Here is a 19745-nt window from a genome sequence, read left to right on the forward strand (position 1 = left end):
TTGTAATTGTGACATCAAAAGGCCATTCCACTGTTCGATCAATCCAGCTGCTTCAAGATGATGGGGAACATGGTAAGACCAGTGAATTCCATGAGCATGAGCCCACTGCCACTCTTCTTTAGCCATAAAGTAAGTATCTTGTTCAGAGGCAATGCTGTGTGGAATACCACGACAGTGGATAAGGCATTCTGTGAGTCCATGGATGGTAGTCTTGGCAGAAGCATTGTGTACAAGATAGGCAAACCCATATCCAGAGTAAGTGTCTGTTCCAGTGAGGACAAACCTCTGCCGTTTCCATGATGGAAGAGGTTCAATATAATCAACCTGCCACTAGGTAGCTGGCTTATCACCGTGAGGAATTGTGCCATATCGAGGGCTCAGTGTTGGGCTCTGCTGCTGGCAAATTGGGCACTCAGCAGTGGCCGTAGCCAGGTCAGCCTTGGTGAGTGGAAGTCCCTGTTGCCCATGAATAACCTCCATCCCTGCCACCATGGCCACTTTGTTCACGGGCCCACTGGATGATGACAGGGGTGGTTGGGGAAAGAGGCTGAGTGGTGTCCACAGAACGAGTCATCCTATCCACTTGATTATTAAAATCCTCCTCTGCTAAGGTCACCCGTTGGTTAGCACTTCACAGTTTTTGACCATTCAGAGAGGTCCATCTACATACCTCTTCCCCAGATTTTATTGTCACCAATTTTCCAATCATGCTTCTTCCAAGTCCCTGACCATCTAGCCAAATCACTGGCTACAGCCCATGAATCAGTATATAATCACACATCTGGCCATTTCTCCTTCCATGCAAAGCACACATCCAGGTGCACTGCTCGAAGTTCTGCCCACTGGGAAGATTTCCCTTTATTGCTGGCCTGCAGGGATGTCCTAGAAAGGGGCTGTAGTGCTGCAGCTGTCCACTTTCAGATGATGCCTGCGTATCATGCAAAACCATCTGTGAACCGGGCCCTAGTCTTCCCTCGCTCTGTCAACTGATCATGTCAACTGATCATGATCATAGGGAACTCCCCATGAGGCCATTGGTGCAGGCTAGGGCAAAGAAGGCAGGGTGGCACGAGCGGAGACCATGAGCATTTGAGCCACTTCCTCATGTAACTTATTCCTCAGGTGCCTTCAGGACCTGCTAGAGCCCGATCACGCATATAACACTTCCACTTGATGATGGAATGCTGCTGTGCACGACCCACTTTATGGCTAGATGGGTCAGAAAGCATCCAGTTCATGATAGGCAGTTCAGGTCACATGGTGACTTAATGACCCATAGTCAAACGTTCAGTTTCCACCAAAGCCCAGTAACAGGCTAAGAGCTGTCTCTCAAAAGGAGAGTAGTTATCTGCAGAAGATGGCAGGGTCTTGCTCCAAAATCCTAGAGGCCTCCACTGTGATTCATTTATGGTGGCCTGGCAAAGGCTCCAAATAGCATCCCTATCTGCCACTGACCCCTCAAGCACTATTGGATCGGCTGGGTCATATGGCCCAAGTGGCAGAGCAGCTTGCACAGCAGCCTGGACCTGTTGCAGAGCCTTCTCCTGTTCTGGACCCTACTTCTGGTACCAAAATCCGTATTAGTCAGGGTTCTCTAGAGGATATATATATATCCTATTACTTCCTTATATATATATATATATATGTGTGTGTGTGTGTGTGTGTGTGTGTGTAGGGGAGTTTAAGTTTTTTTTTTTTTTTTTTTTTGAGACAGAGTCTCGCTCTGTCACCAGGCTGGAGTGCAGTGGCGTGGTCTCGGCTCACTGCAACCTCCGCCTCCCAGGTTCAAGCGATTCTCCTGCCTTAGCCTCCCGAGTAGCTGGGACTACAGGTGTGTGCTATCATGCCCAGCTAATTTTTGTATTTTTAGTAGAGATGGGGTTTCACCATGGCCAGGATGGTCTCCATCTCTTGACCTTGTGATCCGCCCGCCTCGGCCTCCCAAGTGCTGGGATTACAGGCGTGAGCCACCACGCCCAGCCTATTAAGTATTAACTCACATGATCACAAGGTCCCATAATAGGCCATCTGCAAGCTGAGGTGCAAGGAGAGCCAGTCCAAGTCCCAAAACTGAACCTGGAGTCTGATGTTGGAGGGCAAGAAGGGGATAAACGCACAGGAGAAGGATGTAGGCTGGGAGGCTAGGCCAGTCTCATCTTTTCAGGTTTTTCTGCCTGTCTTATATTCACTGGCAGCTGATTAGATGGTACCCACTCAGATTAAGGGTGGGTCTGCCCTTCCCAGCCCACTGACTCAAATGTTAATGTCCTTTGGCAATACCCTCACAGACACACCCAAGACCAATACTTTGCATCCTTCAATACCATCAAGTTGACACTCAGTATTAACCATCACAAGCCCTATGAAATAACAAGTTTTATGACCCCTTTCTTCCCAGAATTATGAATGCCAATTTACTTGCTCTACATTTACACAACTTCAATGACCTGGGGTAGGTAGGTATGCAATGTTTTGTTACTTCCCCATTGTCCATATCCACTTGTGTCCCTGGCCATGGCCAACTAATTTACAGGTTGAAACATTTCCCAGCACCTTGGAAGGCTGTGTGGTGGGAGGGTTGCTTGAGGTGAGGAGTTCAAGACCAACCTGGGCAACATAGTGAGACCCCTGTGTCTATAAAAAGTAAAATTAGCCAGGTGTGGTGGCACATGCCCATGGTCCTGGCTACTTGGGTGGCTGAGCCCAGGAGGTTGAGGCTACAGTGAGCCATGATCACGCTGCTACACTCCAGCCTGGGTGACAGAGCAAGATCTTATCTCAAAAAAACAAAACAAAATGAAACACATTGTACTAGACTGTCTTAGTATTTGAAGCTTGAACAGATACACAGAAAAGACAGGGAAGCCACCTACAATGCATTCTAGAAAGATCATGCTGCTGAGGATTATGGAAGCACCTTGGTTCCCATTGTCAAGCTTAGTTGTTCAGCTCTTCCTTAAGTTATATAAACTATCCCAGAATTCTTCTAAATTCTCCAACCCCTTTAATTTGGTTTAAATTAGCCAAATTAGGTTAATGTTGCATATAACCAAAACTTAAGGGAGATAAATTGGTTGGGAGAATGTGTTGTAACCAGTAGTCTGTCAAGAAACTGTTGCATTTTTAGGTAGTTTTATCAAGCTGAGAAGGGGTGAAATGAGTGAGACTTACCTGACTTTCAAGACATCTATTTTTCAAACCATTTGTTTTCACTTCTTTACTGTGTTATCACCATCCTCCCAGGACTTTACACCAGAAATCTGAAGGTCACCACTGATACCATCTTCCCCCTTTGCTCCTACATCTAATCATTAGTTACATCTGCCAGGTTCCATATCTTGAGTATGTCTTTTCATTTCCACTATCACTGCCTTAGTTCAGGTTACTACTTTTCTTACACATTACATTACTATGGGCTTTTAAATGGCTTCTGTGCCTTTATCTACTCACAAACTATTCTTCATGCTGCAGTCAGAAGTGTTCTTTCTAAGCCAAAATTATTCACCTTCCAAAATGAAGATCTAATTATGTTCACAAGTCCTCTCCTTCTTCACCCATTCCTCACCTCTAGCATTAATCTAACACTAGGTTAATCAAGGTAATGGGGTAGAAGGTCATGGGTAACTCCAAATCACACTTTAAATGAACTCTAGTCAAAGTACTGAATACAATGGATTTAAACTTGCTTGGTAAAACTACCTCTAATAATTTAGGAATAAATTTGCCTTCTGTGAAAGCCATCGCAAAGTATAAAAATAGTATAAGTACAGGTATTTAGGCTCACAAAATATCGTTATGACTGAAAAATTGGCAGAGGTTTTTTGTTTGTTTTGCCTCTTAGTTGAGCTCTCTTTCCGTAACAAATGGAAATAGAAGCACACAAATTCAAGAAAGGAGGGCTCTAACAGACTGAAGATACTGTGGCTTTCAAAAAGGAGAGAACATTTTAGATGATATGAAGGAAATGTCACCCCATTACTAAGAATTCACTCTATTCGACAGATATATACACGCTTCAGCAAGTGCTCCTAAGGATGAGAGGAGAGTAAGTTATTTTCATCTAACAGTCTCTATCAACACTCTTCTTAAAACACCTAATGCTTAACAACAGTCTAAAGAACACACTGGCTACTCATACCTCCTATAGGCGGAGACCTTGTCCTTTTTGAGCTGCTGTATCTCAGGTAATCAGCAATCACTTAGTGGATGCTAATAATTTGCAAATTCCTCTGGAGCCTCTAAAGACCATATCATGAATCATCAATTCAAATGCCTACAGGAGTCGGGCAGGTGATATGCAGGAGGAAATAGAGTCATTTAGGGCCCATAACAAAGGGGAGAGAGGCCGGGCGCGGAGGCTCACGCCTGTAATCCCAGCACTTCGGAAGGCCGAGGCGGGCGAATCATTTGAGGTCAGGAGCTCGAGACCAGCCAGACCAACATGGTGAAACCCCATCTCTACTAAAAACACAAAAAAATTAGCCGGGCGTGGTGATGCATGCCTGTAGTCCCAGCTACTCCGGAGGCTGAGGGAGGAGAATCACTTGAACCCGGGAGGCGGAAGTTACAATGAGCCGAGATCCGCGCCACTGCACTTCAGCGTGGGCGACAGCGAGACTCCGTCTCAAAAAACAAAACAAAAGCAAAGGAGAGAGTACATAAACCATCTCCAGGCTAGTTTCTTTAACTAGTCTTCATATAATAATCTCCTCAAGGTCCTGTTCTATCCCTACAAAATACAAAACAGTTCCTCGTGTCTTCCTTCAAATATACTAGTCTTTAGCTCATCAGAGTAGCTGAGTTAGTCCAAGGCATAATCCCAAAAGCGAAACTGAATGTCAGAATTGATCTCATTTCAACACTCATTCCAGAAGTAAAAACTTCTGCAAGTTCAGCTTTTGACTATGAATTCTTCAGCGCCACTTTTGCAGAGAGCTCTGTTCCAAGAAGCTGGCGCCTTAACACAAGCTATCTACCGATGCACAAGGGGAGGCTGGCTTGGGTCCAGATTCGGCGGGAGAGTGGAAACGCGACGCTGGCCGACTTCAGCCACAAAGGCAATTTCTGCCCAGGGTTAGCGTTCCTAAGAGGGGGCCGAGAGAGCTCCAGGCTCGGGTGTAGGGGCAAGAAGACCCAGAGCTAAAGCACCTCTCGGAGGGCCCAAGCTCAGGGCTCAGTCACCCTCCCAGCTGGCAGCCGGCGCTGGAACACAGCGGCGCGAGGAGAAACCCCTAGAGACCGGGAAAAGGTGGACGTAGCGGCTGACGCTGCCCAGACGCTAGGCGCCGACGGGAGCCTGATTGTCACCGTAGGACCAGTGAGGGGGCGGGGCGGAGCTGTGTCTCAAAGCGCCTGCGCAGAGAGCCTGCAATCAGAGACCAGGCTTGGGAGGCGACGGAGAGGAACGCTGGGCCGGGAGGCCCACTGCATACGCAGGCGCACTCGGCGATCCCGGCTTTTCAGCGCGCAGTTCCCGCACAGGCCTCGGGGGGGGGGCAGGGGCGGGGCAGGGGCGGGGATAAATGCGGAGGGACGGTCCAGCTTTAGCTCTCTGCTCGCCGCCGCCGCTGTCGCCGCCACCTCCTCTGATCTACGAAAGTCATGTTACCCAACACCGGGTAAGGGGGTAGGGGCGGCGCGGGGAGAGACCCTGTCTGGCGAAGGGCGCGTCTCGGTGGGGCCGCCGCAGATCGCCCGGGCTGGCCGGCCGGGCTGTGGGAGGTCAAGGATACTGCCTGGGCACGCTCTGAGCTCTGGTCCGCGCTGGGCACTGTGCACCGAGAATCTGCGGTAACGCGTGAAAAGGAACACAAAGTTTTGTATTACAGGATGGCAGCAGTGTAGAAACCTTTTCCACGGGTAAAGGGCCGAGGGGGAGTCACCACGCCGCCCCCAGTGCCGGCCCTCCCTGAGTTTAGCAGGGGTGCGTGCCTGGCCGAATGCGTGTGAGTTCTAGGTGAAAGGTCGCAGGAGCAGCTCCAGAGTTTAAAGAGTTTTCACTTGTTCCTGACGCTCAATTCTAGAGTAATAATGCAGTGTTTAAAAAATGATTTCCAAATTAGAAACAAATTAAACAGATCTTAAAACATGGGTATCTTTGGAGGATTTTTTTCACCTTAAAAAATTGTGTTAAAATACGTACAAAATCTGCCATCTTAACCGTTTTTTAAGTGTACACTTCAGTAGTGTTAAGTAGATTCATATCGTTGTGCGGTCAATCTCCAGAACTTTTTTCATCTGCAAGCTGAAACTCTATCCATGAAACAACTCCTCTTCCCCATCTCCGCTCGTACATTGGCAACCACCATTCTACTTTCTGGTTTATGTAAGGTCTGGGTATCTTGAGTTGAGTGACGTGTTGTCAGATTTTGTAATTTGCCTGAAACATGCAGGGATATAGCCAAAGACTTAAAACAGTTCAAAGAGTATAGGGTAAAAAGTGAGTCTCCCCATCCCTAAAATCTAGTTCCCCAGTTACTTACGTTTCTATTTCGTGCATGTATGAACATATTTTGTATACATCCGGATACACACACAGACACACACACACACACACCCTTTCTTAAAAATAGCAGCAGACTCTATTCTTGGTCTTGCTACTTTTAGTTGGTATGTCTTGGGACATTCTTTCTTTGTTTTTTTTAAAGACGGGGTCTCCCATGTTGCCCAGACTGGCCTGTAGCCTCGAACTCCCAGGCTGATGTTCCTCCCTTCTTAGCCTCTGGAGTATTTAGGATTACAGGCATGCACCACTGTGCCCAGGGACATACATTTTTAGTACATGCAGATCTTCCGCCTCCTTTTTTTTTTTCTTTTGAGATGGAGTCTCGCTCTGTCTTCCAGTCTGTAGTGCAGTGGCATGATCTCGGCTCACTGCAGCCTCCGCCTCCCGCAATTCTCCTGCCTCAGCCTCCCGAGTAGCTGGGACTTCAGGCGCGTGCCACCACACCCTGCTGATTTTTTTGCATTTTTAGTACAGACGGGGTTTCACCATGTTAGCCAGGATGGTCTCGATCTCATGACCTCGTGATCCGTCTGCCTCGGCCTCCCAAAGTGCTGGGATTACAGGCGTAAGCCACTGCGTCTGGCCCCTCCTCCTTTTTAATGGTTGCATAATATTCTGTAACAGCTTGAGTATCCATTATCCAAAATGCTTGGTTCCAGACGTGTTCGGATTTCAGATTTTCAGATTTGGTTTGCTCAACCTGTATATGAATATACCTTTGTTTATTTAACCTGTTCCCTATTGTTGGATACTAGACTGTTTCCAGTTTTTTGGATACTCTTTTTGCTTCCATAATTATACTTGTATTTATCTATTTGCACATATATAAGTGTACATGTAGGATAAACTCCTGGAAGTGAAATTGCTGGATCAAAGAGTAAATGTGGCTGGGCACAGTGGCTCACGCCTGTAGTCCCAACACTTTGGGAGGCCGAGGCGGGCGGATCACTGGAGGTCAAGAGTTCGAGACCAGCCTGGCCAACATGGTGAAACTCTGTCTCCACTAAAACTACAAAATTACAAAAATTACAAATACAAAAATTAGCTGGACCTGGTGGCGGTCACCTGTAATCCCAGCTACTCAGGAGGCTGAGGCAGGAGAACCGCTTGAACCTGGAGGCGGAGGTGGCAGTGAGCCGAGATCATGCCACTGCCCTGCCCTCCACCCTGCATGAGAGAGTGAGAGTCTGTCTCAAAAAGAAAAAAGAGTAAATGCACTTTATATTTTGATAGATATTGCCAGATGACCCTCCAGAAGGGTTGCACACCCAAAAGGATAAATGAGATCTCCTAATCCCACTTGTTGGCTAACCACAAAATAGTTAATGATGAAAATCTAATTAGAGAAAAAAGTGTCACCTCATTATTGTTAAAATTTGCATTTATTTTATCACAAGTGTGGATTTGGATCTCTTTGTGTATTTAAACCAGGGACAATTTGATCCCCAGAGGACATTTGGTAATATCTCAAGACATTTTTGATAGTCACAATTGAATGGGGATGCTAATGGCATCTCGTGAGTAGAGTACAGGGATGCTGGTGCACATCCTACAATTCACAAGCATTCCGTACAACAAAGAATTATGTAGTCCAAAAGGTCAGTAGTGCAGAGGTTGAGAAACCCTGGTTTAAAGCCATCTATGCATCTTTATATTTGTCTGGCTTAACAAATGAGGTTTTTCATTAATCTCTGAGGGCTCTGTGTATTTTAAAAATTTGTCTTTTATCACATTACAAATATTTTCCACAGTTTTTCATGTTGCATCTGGACTTTGATTATACTGTTTATTTAACATGGAGAAACATGTTTTTGTGAAGCCAGAGTTATCAGTCTCTTAAGGCTTTTGCATTTTTGAGTTAAACCAAGATCTTTTTTTTTTTTTTTTTTTGAGATGGAGTCTTGCTCTGCAAGCCTTTGAGTTAAACCGAGATCTTTCTTTCTTTCTTTCTTTTTTTGAGATGGAATCTTGCTCTGTTGCCCAGGCTTGAGTGCAGTGGTGCGATCTCGTTTCACTGCAACCTCTGCCTCCCAGGTTTAAGTGATTCTCCTGCCTTAGCCTCACAAGTAGCTGGGATTACAGGTGCACACCACCATGCCTGGCTAATTTTTGTAATTTTAGTAGAGATGGGGTTTCACCATGTTGGCCAGGCTGGTCTCAAACTCCTGACCTCAAGTAATCCTCCTGACTCGGCATCCCAACATGCTGGGATTACAGGTGTGAGCCACTGTGCCTGGGCAGATCTTTTTATAATTAGTTTTCTTCTAATATTTTTATGGTCTTATATTTTTGTATTTTTCAAATATATTTGTATTGTCTATATTTTTTATAGTCAGATTTTTTATCCCCCTGAGATTTCTTTCAGGAAGTGAGTTAGGAAGCCCACCTGATTTTTCTTCAGATGGCTGCTCATTTGTCCTAGCAGCATTGACCTAAGAGTTAATCTTTTCTCTTCTGCTTGAAATTCTACCTCTGTCGTATATTAAATTCTTGCACATATAGCGCTCTGTTTCTGGACTTTTTGCTCTGCTACTTTAGTCTCTATTCATGTACCAGTACCAGACTGTTTACTTAATTAATTAATTGAGACAAGGCCTCGCTCTGTCACCCAGGCTGGGGTGCATTGGCACCATCATAGGTCACTGCAGCCTTTATCTCCTGGGGTTAAGCAGTCCTCCCAGCTCATCTTCCCAATTAGGTGGGACTATAGACATGCGCCATAATGCCTGGCTATTTTTTAAAAATTTTTTTGTAGAGGAGTCTCACTTTGTTGCCCAGGCTGGTCTCAAACTCCTGGGCTCAAGTGATCCTCCTGCCTCAGCCCCCGAAGTGCTAGGATTACAGATGTGAGCCACTCTACCCAGCCCAAACTATTTTAATTGCTCTAGTTTTACAAAATGTTTTAATATGTGGGAAAGCTAGTTCCCACCACATTTGGATTATTTTTCAGAATTTTCCTGGTTATACTTGGGTATTTATTTTTCCAAATGAACTTTAGAATAATTTGTATAGTTTTTTGGAAACAGTTGTTCTTCCTTTTAGTAAAAATTTCAGTACTTTTACCTGATTTTGGGGTACCAGAGAATTTTAGTAAATTAAACTGTAAGTTAGCTCTTCATCAGCAAGTTTTAGCCATCTATCAATAATACTAAGAAATTTGGAGCCTTCTTTGAAGTGCTCTTGCCTTCTATATTCGGGTACTAATGCTTTGGAGCTAGAGGACTTCCTTACTGGCACAGATCAGGGTTATGTTTGCTTTTTTTTCTGCCAATGCCAGAGATTCTGAGTGAGGAAGAAAATGCCCTTTCTCCTACTGGGAATCAATCAAGCTATACTCAAAGCAAAGAGATGTGGCTTTTTTTTACAGCAATAGTCGGGACATTTTCTTGTAAATACTTACATTAAAAATCACTTTAGCCTGTGGTCCCAGCTACTTGGGAGGCTGAGGTGAATCACTTGAGCCCAGGAGGTTGAGGCTGCCATGAGCTGTTGAGGCTGTTGTGGTAAACTGAGGACCAGAGAGACCGATATTGGGAAGACAGGAGGATGTTTATTTAAGGTACGCACCGGCTCAGTGGATTCACATCCAAAAAGCTGAGCCTTGAACAAAAATAGAGTTTAGCTTATATAGGCCAGCATACAAGATCAAAACAAAGGCATTAAATTTTACAGTGACAAATCACGTAATCCATAGCATAACTGCTGACCTGGCACTAACCTGTGGCCTTGCATAGCTAGTGGCCTAGCAGCTGCATTGAAAGAAAAACAGGAACTTTGCAAATCTTACTAAATACAAGCATTGGCAAACATAGTCGTAACTAATAGTACAAGAGAGACAGTAAAGGAAATTGTTTTTCTTCTTTTAACCTTGCTCAGGGGTGTCTGGAGTTCATTTCTGCAGGCTAGGTCACCACGACCTGTCTACAGCCTTGCTTGCAGTAGTGAAAACCTTGTGCAAGACTGTCAAAAGAAAAACACAACAACAACAACAACAGAACCACTTTAATATTTTATGTATACTACCTTTTGTATGAAAAAAGGAAGGGATAATTTTTCACATACATAGAGTGTTTTATATATATATATGTTTGCTTACGTTTGAAAAAAGTGCAAAAATGATAGGCCAGAAATTAATGAAGCTGGTCACCTATAGGTAAGAGATCAGACTTCTTTTTTAAAAGTTTTTAAGTTTTATTTATTTATTTATTTTTTTGAGATGGAGTCTTGCTCTGTCTCCCAGGCTGGAGTGCACTGGTGCGATCTAGGCTCACTGCAACCTCTGCCTCTCGGGTTCAAGCGATTCTCCTGCCTCAGCGTCCAGAGTAGCTGGAATTACAGGCATGCACCACCACACCTGGCTATTTTTTTTTTTTTTTTGACGGAATCTTGCACTGTCGCCCAGGCTGGAGTGCAGTGGCGCGATCTCAGCTCACTGCAGCCTCCACCTGCAGGGTTCAAGCAATTCTCTTGCTTCAGCCTCCCGAGTAGCTGAGATTCCAGGCACCTGCCACCACGCCTGGCTGATTTTTTTTTTTGTATTTTTAGTAGAGATGGAGTTTCACCATGTTGGTCAGGCTGGTCTCGAACTCCTGACCTTGTGATCCGCCCGCCTCAGCCTCCCAAAGTGCTCAGATTACAGGTGTAAGCCACTGTGCCTGGCCAATTTTTGTATTTTTTTGTAGAGACGGGGTTTCACCATGTTGGCCAGGCTGGTCTCGAGCTGACCTCAGGTGATGTTGGCCAGGCTGGTCTCGAGCTGACCTCAGGTGATCTGCCCACCTCGGCCTCCCAAAGAGCTGGGATTACAGGTGTGAGGCACCGTGCCCGGCCAATTTTTTTAATTTAATTTAATTTTTTAAAAAATAGTAACATGGTCTTGCTATGTTGCCTAGGCTGGTCTCAAACTTGGGCCCAAGCAATCCACCCACCTCAGCCTCCCAAAGTGTTGTGATTACAGGCATGAACCACCATGCCTAGGCCTCACCTAATTAAAAAAATATTTTTTTGGTAAAGGTGGGGTCTCACTATGTTGCCCAGGCTGGTTTGTAATAATATATTTTAATTCTATCTTTTTTAACCCCACAAGTATTATTTTATTATTATTGTACTCTTTCTAAAAAAGATTTCTGTACTTATTTACCAATATCTTTGATTTTCCTATTTTCTTGAATTTCAGACCTTCCATCTGGAAACACTTTTCTTCTGACTGAAGTGTAACCTTTAGTAAATAAGGTGTAAGACAGAAAGAAAAAGTATTTGGATTATAATGAAATAAATAATGCTGTCGTTATTTGCCGATGATATTATCCTGCACAGAAAACCAAAATAACGTATAACTGAATTATTATAATTAATAAAAGTTTAAGAAAATTGCTATATATAAAAATCAACAAATAAAAATAATTTTGAGCTTGGCATGGTGGCTCATGCCTGTAATCCCAGCATTTTGAGAGGCCGAGGTAGGAGAATCGCTTGAGCCCAGGAGTTCAAGACCACCCTGGGCAGCACAGTAAGACTCTATCTCTACCAAAAAAAAAAAAAATTAGCCAAGCATGGTGATGCACACCCGTGATCCTAGCTATTCAGGAGGTTTAGGTGGGAGGATTAGTTGAGCTGGGAAGGTCAAGTCTCCAGTAATCTGTGATTGTGCCATTGCACACCAGCCTGGGCGACAAAGGGAGACTCTCTCAAAAAATAATAGTAAGTTAGATTTCTACAAGAGCAAAAATCTGCAAGAAGTATATAGTACATGGCAATAAAAATGAGAAGTTCAAAATCCCAGATATGGACTCCACTACAGGACATATGGTGTATATTCTTCAGCAAATAAATGGCATAAAGAGTGGAAGGGAAGCTGGCAGTGATTAAAAGAGAAACTCTTAAGGTATAACAGACAGATGTAATGTGAGGTCCTTATTGGATCCTGATTTGATCAGGCCAACCATAAGAAAAACTGAGATAGTTGTAAAAGTTTGAACATAGACAGATATTGAGTGATATTGAGAAATTATTGTTAATTTTCTTGGGTATAATAATGACATTGGTATTTTAAAAGTTTTTATCTGTTAGAAAAGTAAATACTGAAGTATTCATAGGTGAAAGTATATAACCTCTGGGATTTGGTTTCTTTTCTTCTTTTTTTTTTGAAACAGGGTCTCACTCTGTGGTTCAGGCTGGAGTGCAGTGGTGTGAAATCAGCTCACTGCAACCTCCGTGTCATGGGCTCAGGTGATCCTCCAACCTCAGCTTCCTGAGTAGCTGGGACTATGGGTGCGTACCACATGCCTGGCTAATTTTTGTATTTTTTAGTAGAGATGGGGTTTCTTTATGTTGCCCAGGCTGGTCTCAAACTCCAGGGCTAAAGTGATCTGCCCACCTCTGCCTCCCAAAGTGCTGAGATTATAGGCATGAGCCGCCATGCCTGCCCGGGATTTGCTTTCTGATGATTGCTTTCACAATTTAGTAGTTGAATAAACATGGAAGCTTATTATACTCTTTTCTGGTTTTTTAAATGTATTTGAAAATTCCATAATAAAAAGAGTCTTCGTTTTTGCACTGATTGTTTATTGGTTGCAAGGGAAGGAATAGTAACTGTGCAGTGGAGAAATATGGTAACTCTATGGTTAGATGATAAAAATTGACATTATAAAGTGAGTACGGATGGACGTTGTATGCTGCCCTATGGGATATACTGAGGAAAACACAGTATCACATGTTCTGGTTGGAAATGCATAACCGGAATCTAATCATGAAGAAATATCAGTTGAATCCAAAATGAGCATTCAGCCAGGGGTGGTGGCTCATGCTTGTAATCCCAGCACTTTGCAAGGCCAAGGCAGGAGAATTACTTGAGCCCAAGCGTTCAAGACCAGGCTGGCCAACATGGTGAGACCCTGTCTCTACAAAAAATAAAAAAGTTAGCCGGGCATGATGATGTGTGCCTGTAGTCCCAGCTACTCAGGAGGCTGAGGTGGGAGATTTGCTTGAGTCCAGGAGGTCGAGGCTGCAGTGAGCTGTGATCGCACCACTGTACTTCAGCCTGGGTGACAGGGCAAGACCCTGTCTCAGAAAAAAAAAAAAAAAAAAATGCCGGGCGCAGTGGCACATGCCTGTAACCCCAGCACTTTGGGAGGCCAAGGCGGGCAGATCATGAGGTCAGGAGTTCAAGACCAGCCTGACCAACATGGTGAAACCCCGTCTCTACTAAAAATAGAAAAATTAGCTGGGCATTGTGGCGCGTGCCTGTAATCCCAGCTACTCGGGAGGCTGAGGCAGGAGAATCACTTGAACCTGGGAGGCAGAGGTTGTAGTGAGCCGAGATCGCGCCACTGCACTCCAGCCTGGGAGACAGAGCTAGACTCCATCTCAAAAAAAAAAAAAAATAAGCCAGGTGTGGTGGCTCACACCTGTAATCCCAGCACTTTGGGAGCCTAGGTGGGTGGATCACAAGGTCAGGAGTCCAAGACCATGGTGAAACCCTGTCACTGCTAAAAATACAAAAAAAATTAGCCAGGTGTGGTGGTGCATGCCTGTAATCCCAGCTACTCAGGAGGCTGAGGCAGGAGAATTGCTTGAAACTGGAAGGTGGAGGTTGCAGTGAGCTGAGATTGTGCCACTGTACTCTAACCTGGGCGACAGAGTGTGACTCTATCTTGGAAAAAAAAAAGTAAGGATCATTATATTTTTTTAAAAAGGAGTGCAGACTGTATTTTTCAAAAGGTCAATATCATAAAAGACAGAAGAGGCTGCAAAAATGTTCTAGATTAATGGAGACTAAAGAGATATGTCAATTAAAAGCACTACCCTAAACCGGGTCCTGTAGTGGAAGGAAAAAATGCTCTAAAGGGCATTATTGAGTCAATTGACAAAATTAAAATACTGTGAAAGTAGATACATGAGAGACCAAGCTTTGATGTATTCAGGTCACTTTTTTTTTTTCTTTTTGAGACAGGGTCAGTCTCTGTTTCCCAGGCTAGAGTACAGTGGTGTAATCATGGCTCACTGCAGCCTCAACCTTTGGGATCAAACAGTCTTCCTGACTGAGCCTCCCGAGTAGCTGGGACTACAGGCGCACACTGCCACACATGGCTAATTTTTTAATTTTGTAGAGACAGGGTCTCACTATGTTGCCCTGGCTGGTTTCGACTTCTGGGCTCAAGTGATCCCCCTGTCTTGGTCTCCCAAACTGCTGGAATTATAGGCATGAACCACTGCACGTGGCCTCAAATCACTCTTAAGTGGTTGGGAGAGAATAAGATATAGAGAAGGAGAAAGGGAGAAGGAGAGAAAATGAGCACAAATGCTAAATCATTGGGGTAAAATATTAACAATACATGAATCTGGGTGAAGGATATGTGAGTATTTTTTGTACTATTATTCTTGCAACTTTAAGTTTGAATTATTTACAAATAAAAAGTTGGAAAAAGTTAAAAACAATGGAGTACCTAGGAATAAAGCCAACAAAAGATGTATAATACCTTTCTGTAGGAAATTATATCATAATGAAAAACGTTAGAAAGACCTAAATAAATGGAATTATACCATGTTCATGGATTAGAACACTCACTGTCACAAAGATGTCAATTCTTTCCACTTTGAATTATAGACTTAATATAATTTCTGTCAAAATCTCAACTGATTTCACTTGACCAGTTAGATAATGAGATTCTAAAATATATGTGGGCTGGGCGTGGTGGCTTATGCCTGTAATCACAGCACTTTGGGAAGCCGAGGCCGGTGGATCAGTTGAGGTCAGGTATTCCAGACCAGCCTAGCCAACATGGCAAAACCGTGTCTCTACTAAAAATACAAAAAATAGCCAGTCATGGTGGCACATACCTGTAGTCCCAGCTACTCAGGAGGCTGAGGCAGGAGAATCACTTGAACCCAGGAGGCTGAGGTTGCAGTGAGCTGAGATCACGCCACTGCACTCCAGCCTGGGTGACGGAGTGAGACTCTGTCTCAAAATAAATAAATAAATAAATAAATAAAGTAAAAAATAAAATAAAATATATGTGGAAAATTAAAGGTCCAAATATAGACAAGAAACTCTTGAAGAAGAATAAATTGGAATTATTTGCCTTATCAGTTATTAAGACTGATAAAGCCATTTTAATTAAGGCAATGTGGTCATGTAGATTAGTGGAACAGAATAGAGAGTCCAAAAGCAGATAATATATATATTTATGGACATTCAGTTTATGACAGAGCTGATATTGAAGAGCTGTGGGAAAGATGGGCATTTCAGACTTGGACAGTTGGTTATCTATGTAGGGAAAAAATGTATTAGTCCCTTACTTCAGTTCATACACAAAAATTAATTCCAGGTAGATTAAAGACCAAATTTATTAATTTATCTATTTAGAGACAGGGTCTCGCTCTGTCACCAAGCTGGAGTGCAGTGACATGATCATGGCTCACTGTAGCCTCGACCTCCTGGGCTCAAGCAATCCTCTCACCTCAGCCTCCTGAGTAGTTGGGACTACAGGTGCACACCACTACACTGGGCTAATTTTTTTATTTTTTATAGAGACAGGGTCTCACCATGTTGCCCAGGCTAGTCTTGAACTCCTGGGCTCAACTGATCCTCCCATCACAGCCTCCCAAAGTACTGGGATTATAGGTCTGAGCTACCACACCTGGCCTCAAGACCAAACTTTAAAGGGTAAACCATAAAACTTTTGAAATACAAATTAACCCACTTACAGGAAAAAAAGAATTTCTTAAGATTCCCAAAGCCCTGGCCATAAAAGAAATGAATTATAAATTCTTTAACATTAATGAATTTTCTAGGCTGGACGCAGTGACTCATGTCTGTAATGCCATCGCTTTGGGAGGCCAAGGTGGGCAGATCACTTGAGGTCAGGAGTTCAAGACCAGCCTGGCCAACATGGTGAAACCCTGTCTCTACTAAAAATACAAAAAATTAGCCAGGCAGGGTGGCACATGCCTGTAATCTCAACTATTTAGGAGGCTGAGGCAGGAGAATCACTTGAACCCAGGAGACAGAGGTTGCAGTGAGCTGAGATCATGCCACTACACTTCAGTCTGGGTGACAGAGTAAGACTCCATCTCAAAAAATAATAATAATAATAATAATTTTCTATAATCCCAGTGCTTTGGGAGGCTGAGGCAGGAGAATTGCTTGAGGCCAGGAATTAAAGATGAGCCTGGGCAACATAGCAAGACCCTGTCCCCCCCCAAAAATAAAAACATTAAATTAACCAGGCATGTTGGCATGCACCTGTAGTTCCAGGTACTTGGGAGGCTGAGACAGGAGGACTGTGATCCCAGGAATAGGAGGTTATAGTGAGTTGTGATTCAGCCACTGCACTTCAGCCTGGGTGACACAGCAAGACCCTATCTCTAATGATAAAGAATTTCTGCTAATCAAAAGACACTATAAAAATAGTGAAAAAGCAAGCCACAAATGAAAAGATACTGAAATGTATGTAATTTATAGACTTGTATGAGTCAGTAAGAAAAAGTTAACCTTATTTATAGAAAAATGGGCAAAACCGGCCAGGCTTGGTGACTCACGCCTGTAATCCCAGCACTTTGGGAGGCAGAGGCAGGTGGATCACCTGAGGTCAGGAGTTCAAGACCAGCCCAACCAAAATGGAGAAACCCTGTCTGTACTAAAGATACAAAATCAGCTGGGTGTAGTGGCACATGCCTGTAATCCTAGCTACTTGGGAGGCTGACGTATGAGAATCGCTTGAACCCAGGAGGCAGAGGTTGCAGTGAGCTGCAGCCTGGGCGACAAGAGCAAAACTGTGTCTCAAAAAAAAAAAAAAAAAAGAAAAGAAAAATGGGCAAAACCAATTAATAGGAACTTTGCAAGAGAAGGTATTGGGGGAACCTGCCCCCAATATTTCAACATAGGTTCTTTCTATTTTCCGTAAGTGTCGGCCGGCTGAGAAATAAAGAGAGACAGTACAAAGAGAGGAATTTTACAGCTGGGCCTCCAGGGGTGACATCACATATCAGTAGGACTGTGATGCCTGCCTGAGATTCAGACCAGCAAGTTTTTATTAAGGATTTCAAAAGAGGGGGAGGTGTAAGAACAGGGAGTAGGTACAAAGATCACATGCTTCAAAGGGCGAAAAGCAGGACTACTAATAAGGGTCTAACAAAGATCACATGCTTCTGAGGGAACAGAACAAAGGGAAAAAGCAGAACCACTGATAAGGGTCTATGTTCAGCGGTGCACATATTGTCTTGATAAACATCTTAAACAACAGAAAACAGGGTTTGAGAGCAGAGAACCGGTCTGACCACAAATTTACCAGGGCGGAGTTTTTCCTCACCCTAGAAAGCCTGAGGGCACTGCAGGAGACCAGAGCGTATCTCACTCCTTATCTCAACCGCATAAGACAGACGTTCCCAGAGTGGCCGTTTATAGACCTCCCCCCAGGAATGCATTCCTTTCCCAGGGTATTAATATTAATATTCCTTGCTAGGAAAAGAATTTAGCAATATCTCGCCTACTTGCACATCCGTTTATAGGCTCTCTGCAAGAAGAAAAATATGGCTCTTTTTGCCCGACCCCGCAGGCAGTCAGACCTTATGGTTGTCTTCCCTTGTTCCCTAAAAATCACGTTATTCTGTTCTTTTTCAAGGTGCACTGATTTCATATTGTTCAAACACACATGTTTTACAATCAATTTGTACAGATTAACACAATTATCACAGTGGTCCTGAGGTGACGTACATCCTCAGCTTACGAAGATAACAGGATTAAGAGATTAAAGTAAAGACAGGCATAAGAAATTATAAAAGTATTATTTGAGACTGATAAATGTCCATGAAATTTTCACAATTTATGTTCCTCTGCCGTGGCTCCAGCTGTTCCCTCCATTCGGGGTCCCTGACTTCCCGCAACAGGAAGGAACACAAGCGACCGTTAACATGGGAACAAAAATATATTCCACCTCATTAGTAACTGGGGAAGTGCAAATGAAAATCACATTGGGATATCATTTCATAATACTGAATTGGCGAGAAAACTTTAAGGTCAGAAATTACCAAGTGTTGGGGAGGTGGTGGAGCTACGGGAACTCTTATACTCATTCACTGCTGCTGGTAAGGATATTATCCTCTTTGGGGCAGGGCGTGGTGGCTCACACCTGTAATCCCAACACTTTGGGAGGCCAAGGTGGGCAGATCATGAGGTCAAGAGATCAAGACCATCCTGGCCAACATGGTGAAACCCTGTCTCTACTAAAAATACAAAAATTGGCTGGGTGTGGTGGTGCATGCCTGTAGTCCCAGCTACTTGGGAGGCTGAGTCAGGAGAATCGCTTGAACCCGGGAGGCGGAGGTTGCAGTGAGCCAAGATCATGCCACTGCACTCCATCCTGGTGACAGAGTGAGGCTCCGTCTCAAACAAAACAAAACAAAAAAGAAACAAAACAAAAAAACAGAACCACAAACTGGATGGCTTAAAACAAATGGATGCTGTCACTGTTCTGTAAGCTAGAATTCTGAAATCAAGATGTCAGCAGGGCTGTGCTGTTGTAGTTCTGGGTAGAATCCTTCCTTGCTTCTTCCCGGCTTCTGGGGGTGGCCAGCAATCCTTGTGTTCGGGGCTTGCAGCTGCATCCCTCCAGGCTCTCTGCCTTTGTCATCACACATTCCCCGTGTGGCTGTCTTTACATAGTCTTCCTTCTTCTTAGAAGGACACCTGTCCTATTGGAGTAAGGGCCTATTCCAATATGACTTCATGTTAACTAATTACGTCTTCAGCAATCCTGGTTCCAACTGAGGTCACCTTCTGAAGTTAGGACTTCCACATGCTTTTTGGGGGACACAATTCAATCAATAACAGGGAGATAAGGCCGGGGTTATCTTCCTGTTATTGATTGATAACATCCCTTGCTGTTATCTTAATTTTATTATTTTATTCTTTTTTAATGAGTTTACCAGGAAGTTATTTTAGATGTCTCCTTCTCACTTAGCAAGTGAGTAAGTAAAAAGTTTAAATGAACTTAATTTAATGCTAATAATCCCAGCACTTTGGGAAGCCAAGGCAGGAGGATCGCTTGAGCCCAGTTCAAGACCAACCTGGGTGACATAGTGAGACCTTGTTTCTACAAAAAATTAAAACTTTTTCAGGTGTGGTAGTGCACGCCTGTAGTCCTAGCTACTTGAGTGGTGAGGCAGAAAGATCACTTAAGTCCAGAGGTGGAGGTTGCAGTGAGCCGCACTCCAGACTGGGCGACAGAGCAAGAACCGCTCT

General features: G+C 43.9%; 1 protein-coding gene across 3 annotated transcripts in view; it reads left to right on the plus strand.

The window, feature by feature from the left end:
* Positions 1-4488: 4488 nt before the first annotated feature.
* HSDL2 (hydroxysteroid dehydrogenase like 2) overlaps positions 4489-19745 on the plus strand; it is an 88000-nt gene continuing 72743 nt past the window's right edge. The window contains exon 1 of one of the 3 annotated variants that reach the window (XM_031014284.3): positions 4489-5618. In XM_031014284.3, coding sequence (XP_030870144.1) covers positions 5602-5618 — 17 coding nt within the window. In that variant the 5' untranslated portion in view covers positions 4489-5601. The remainder of the gene's footprint in view (positions 5619-19745) is intronic. The other 2 variants (XM_019033655.4, XM_055350421.2) reach the window with 2 other exon arrangements.

The sequence above is a fragment of the Gorilla gorilla genome, chromosome 13, assembly GCF_029281585.2.
Source record: "Gorilla gorilla gorilla isolate KB3781 chromosome 13, NHGRI_mGorGor1-v2.1_pri, whole genome shotgun sequence".
Lineage (NCBI taxonomy): Eukaryota > Metazoa > Chordata > Mammalia > Primates > Hominidae > Gorilla > Gorilla gorilla.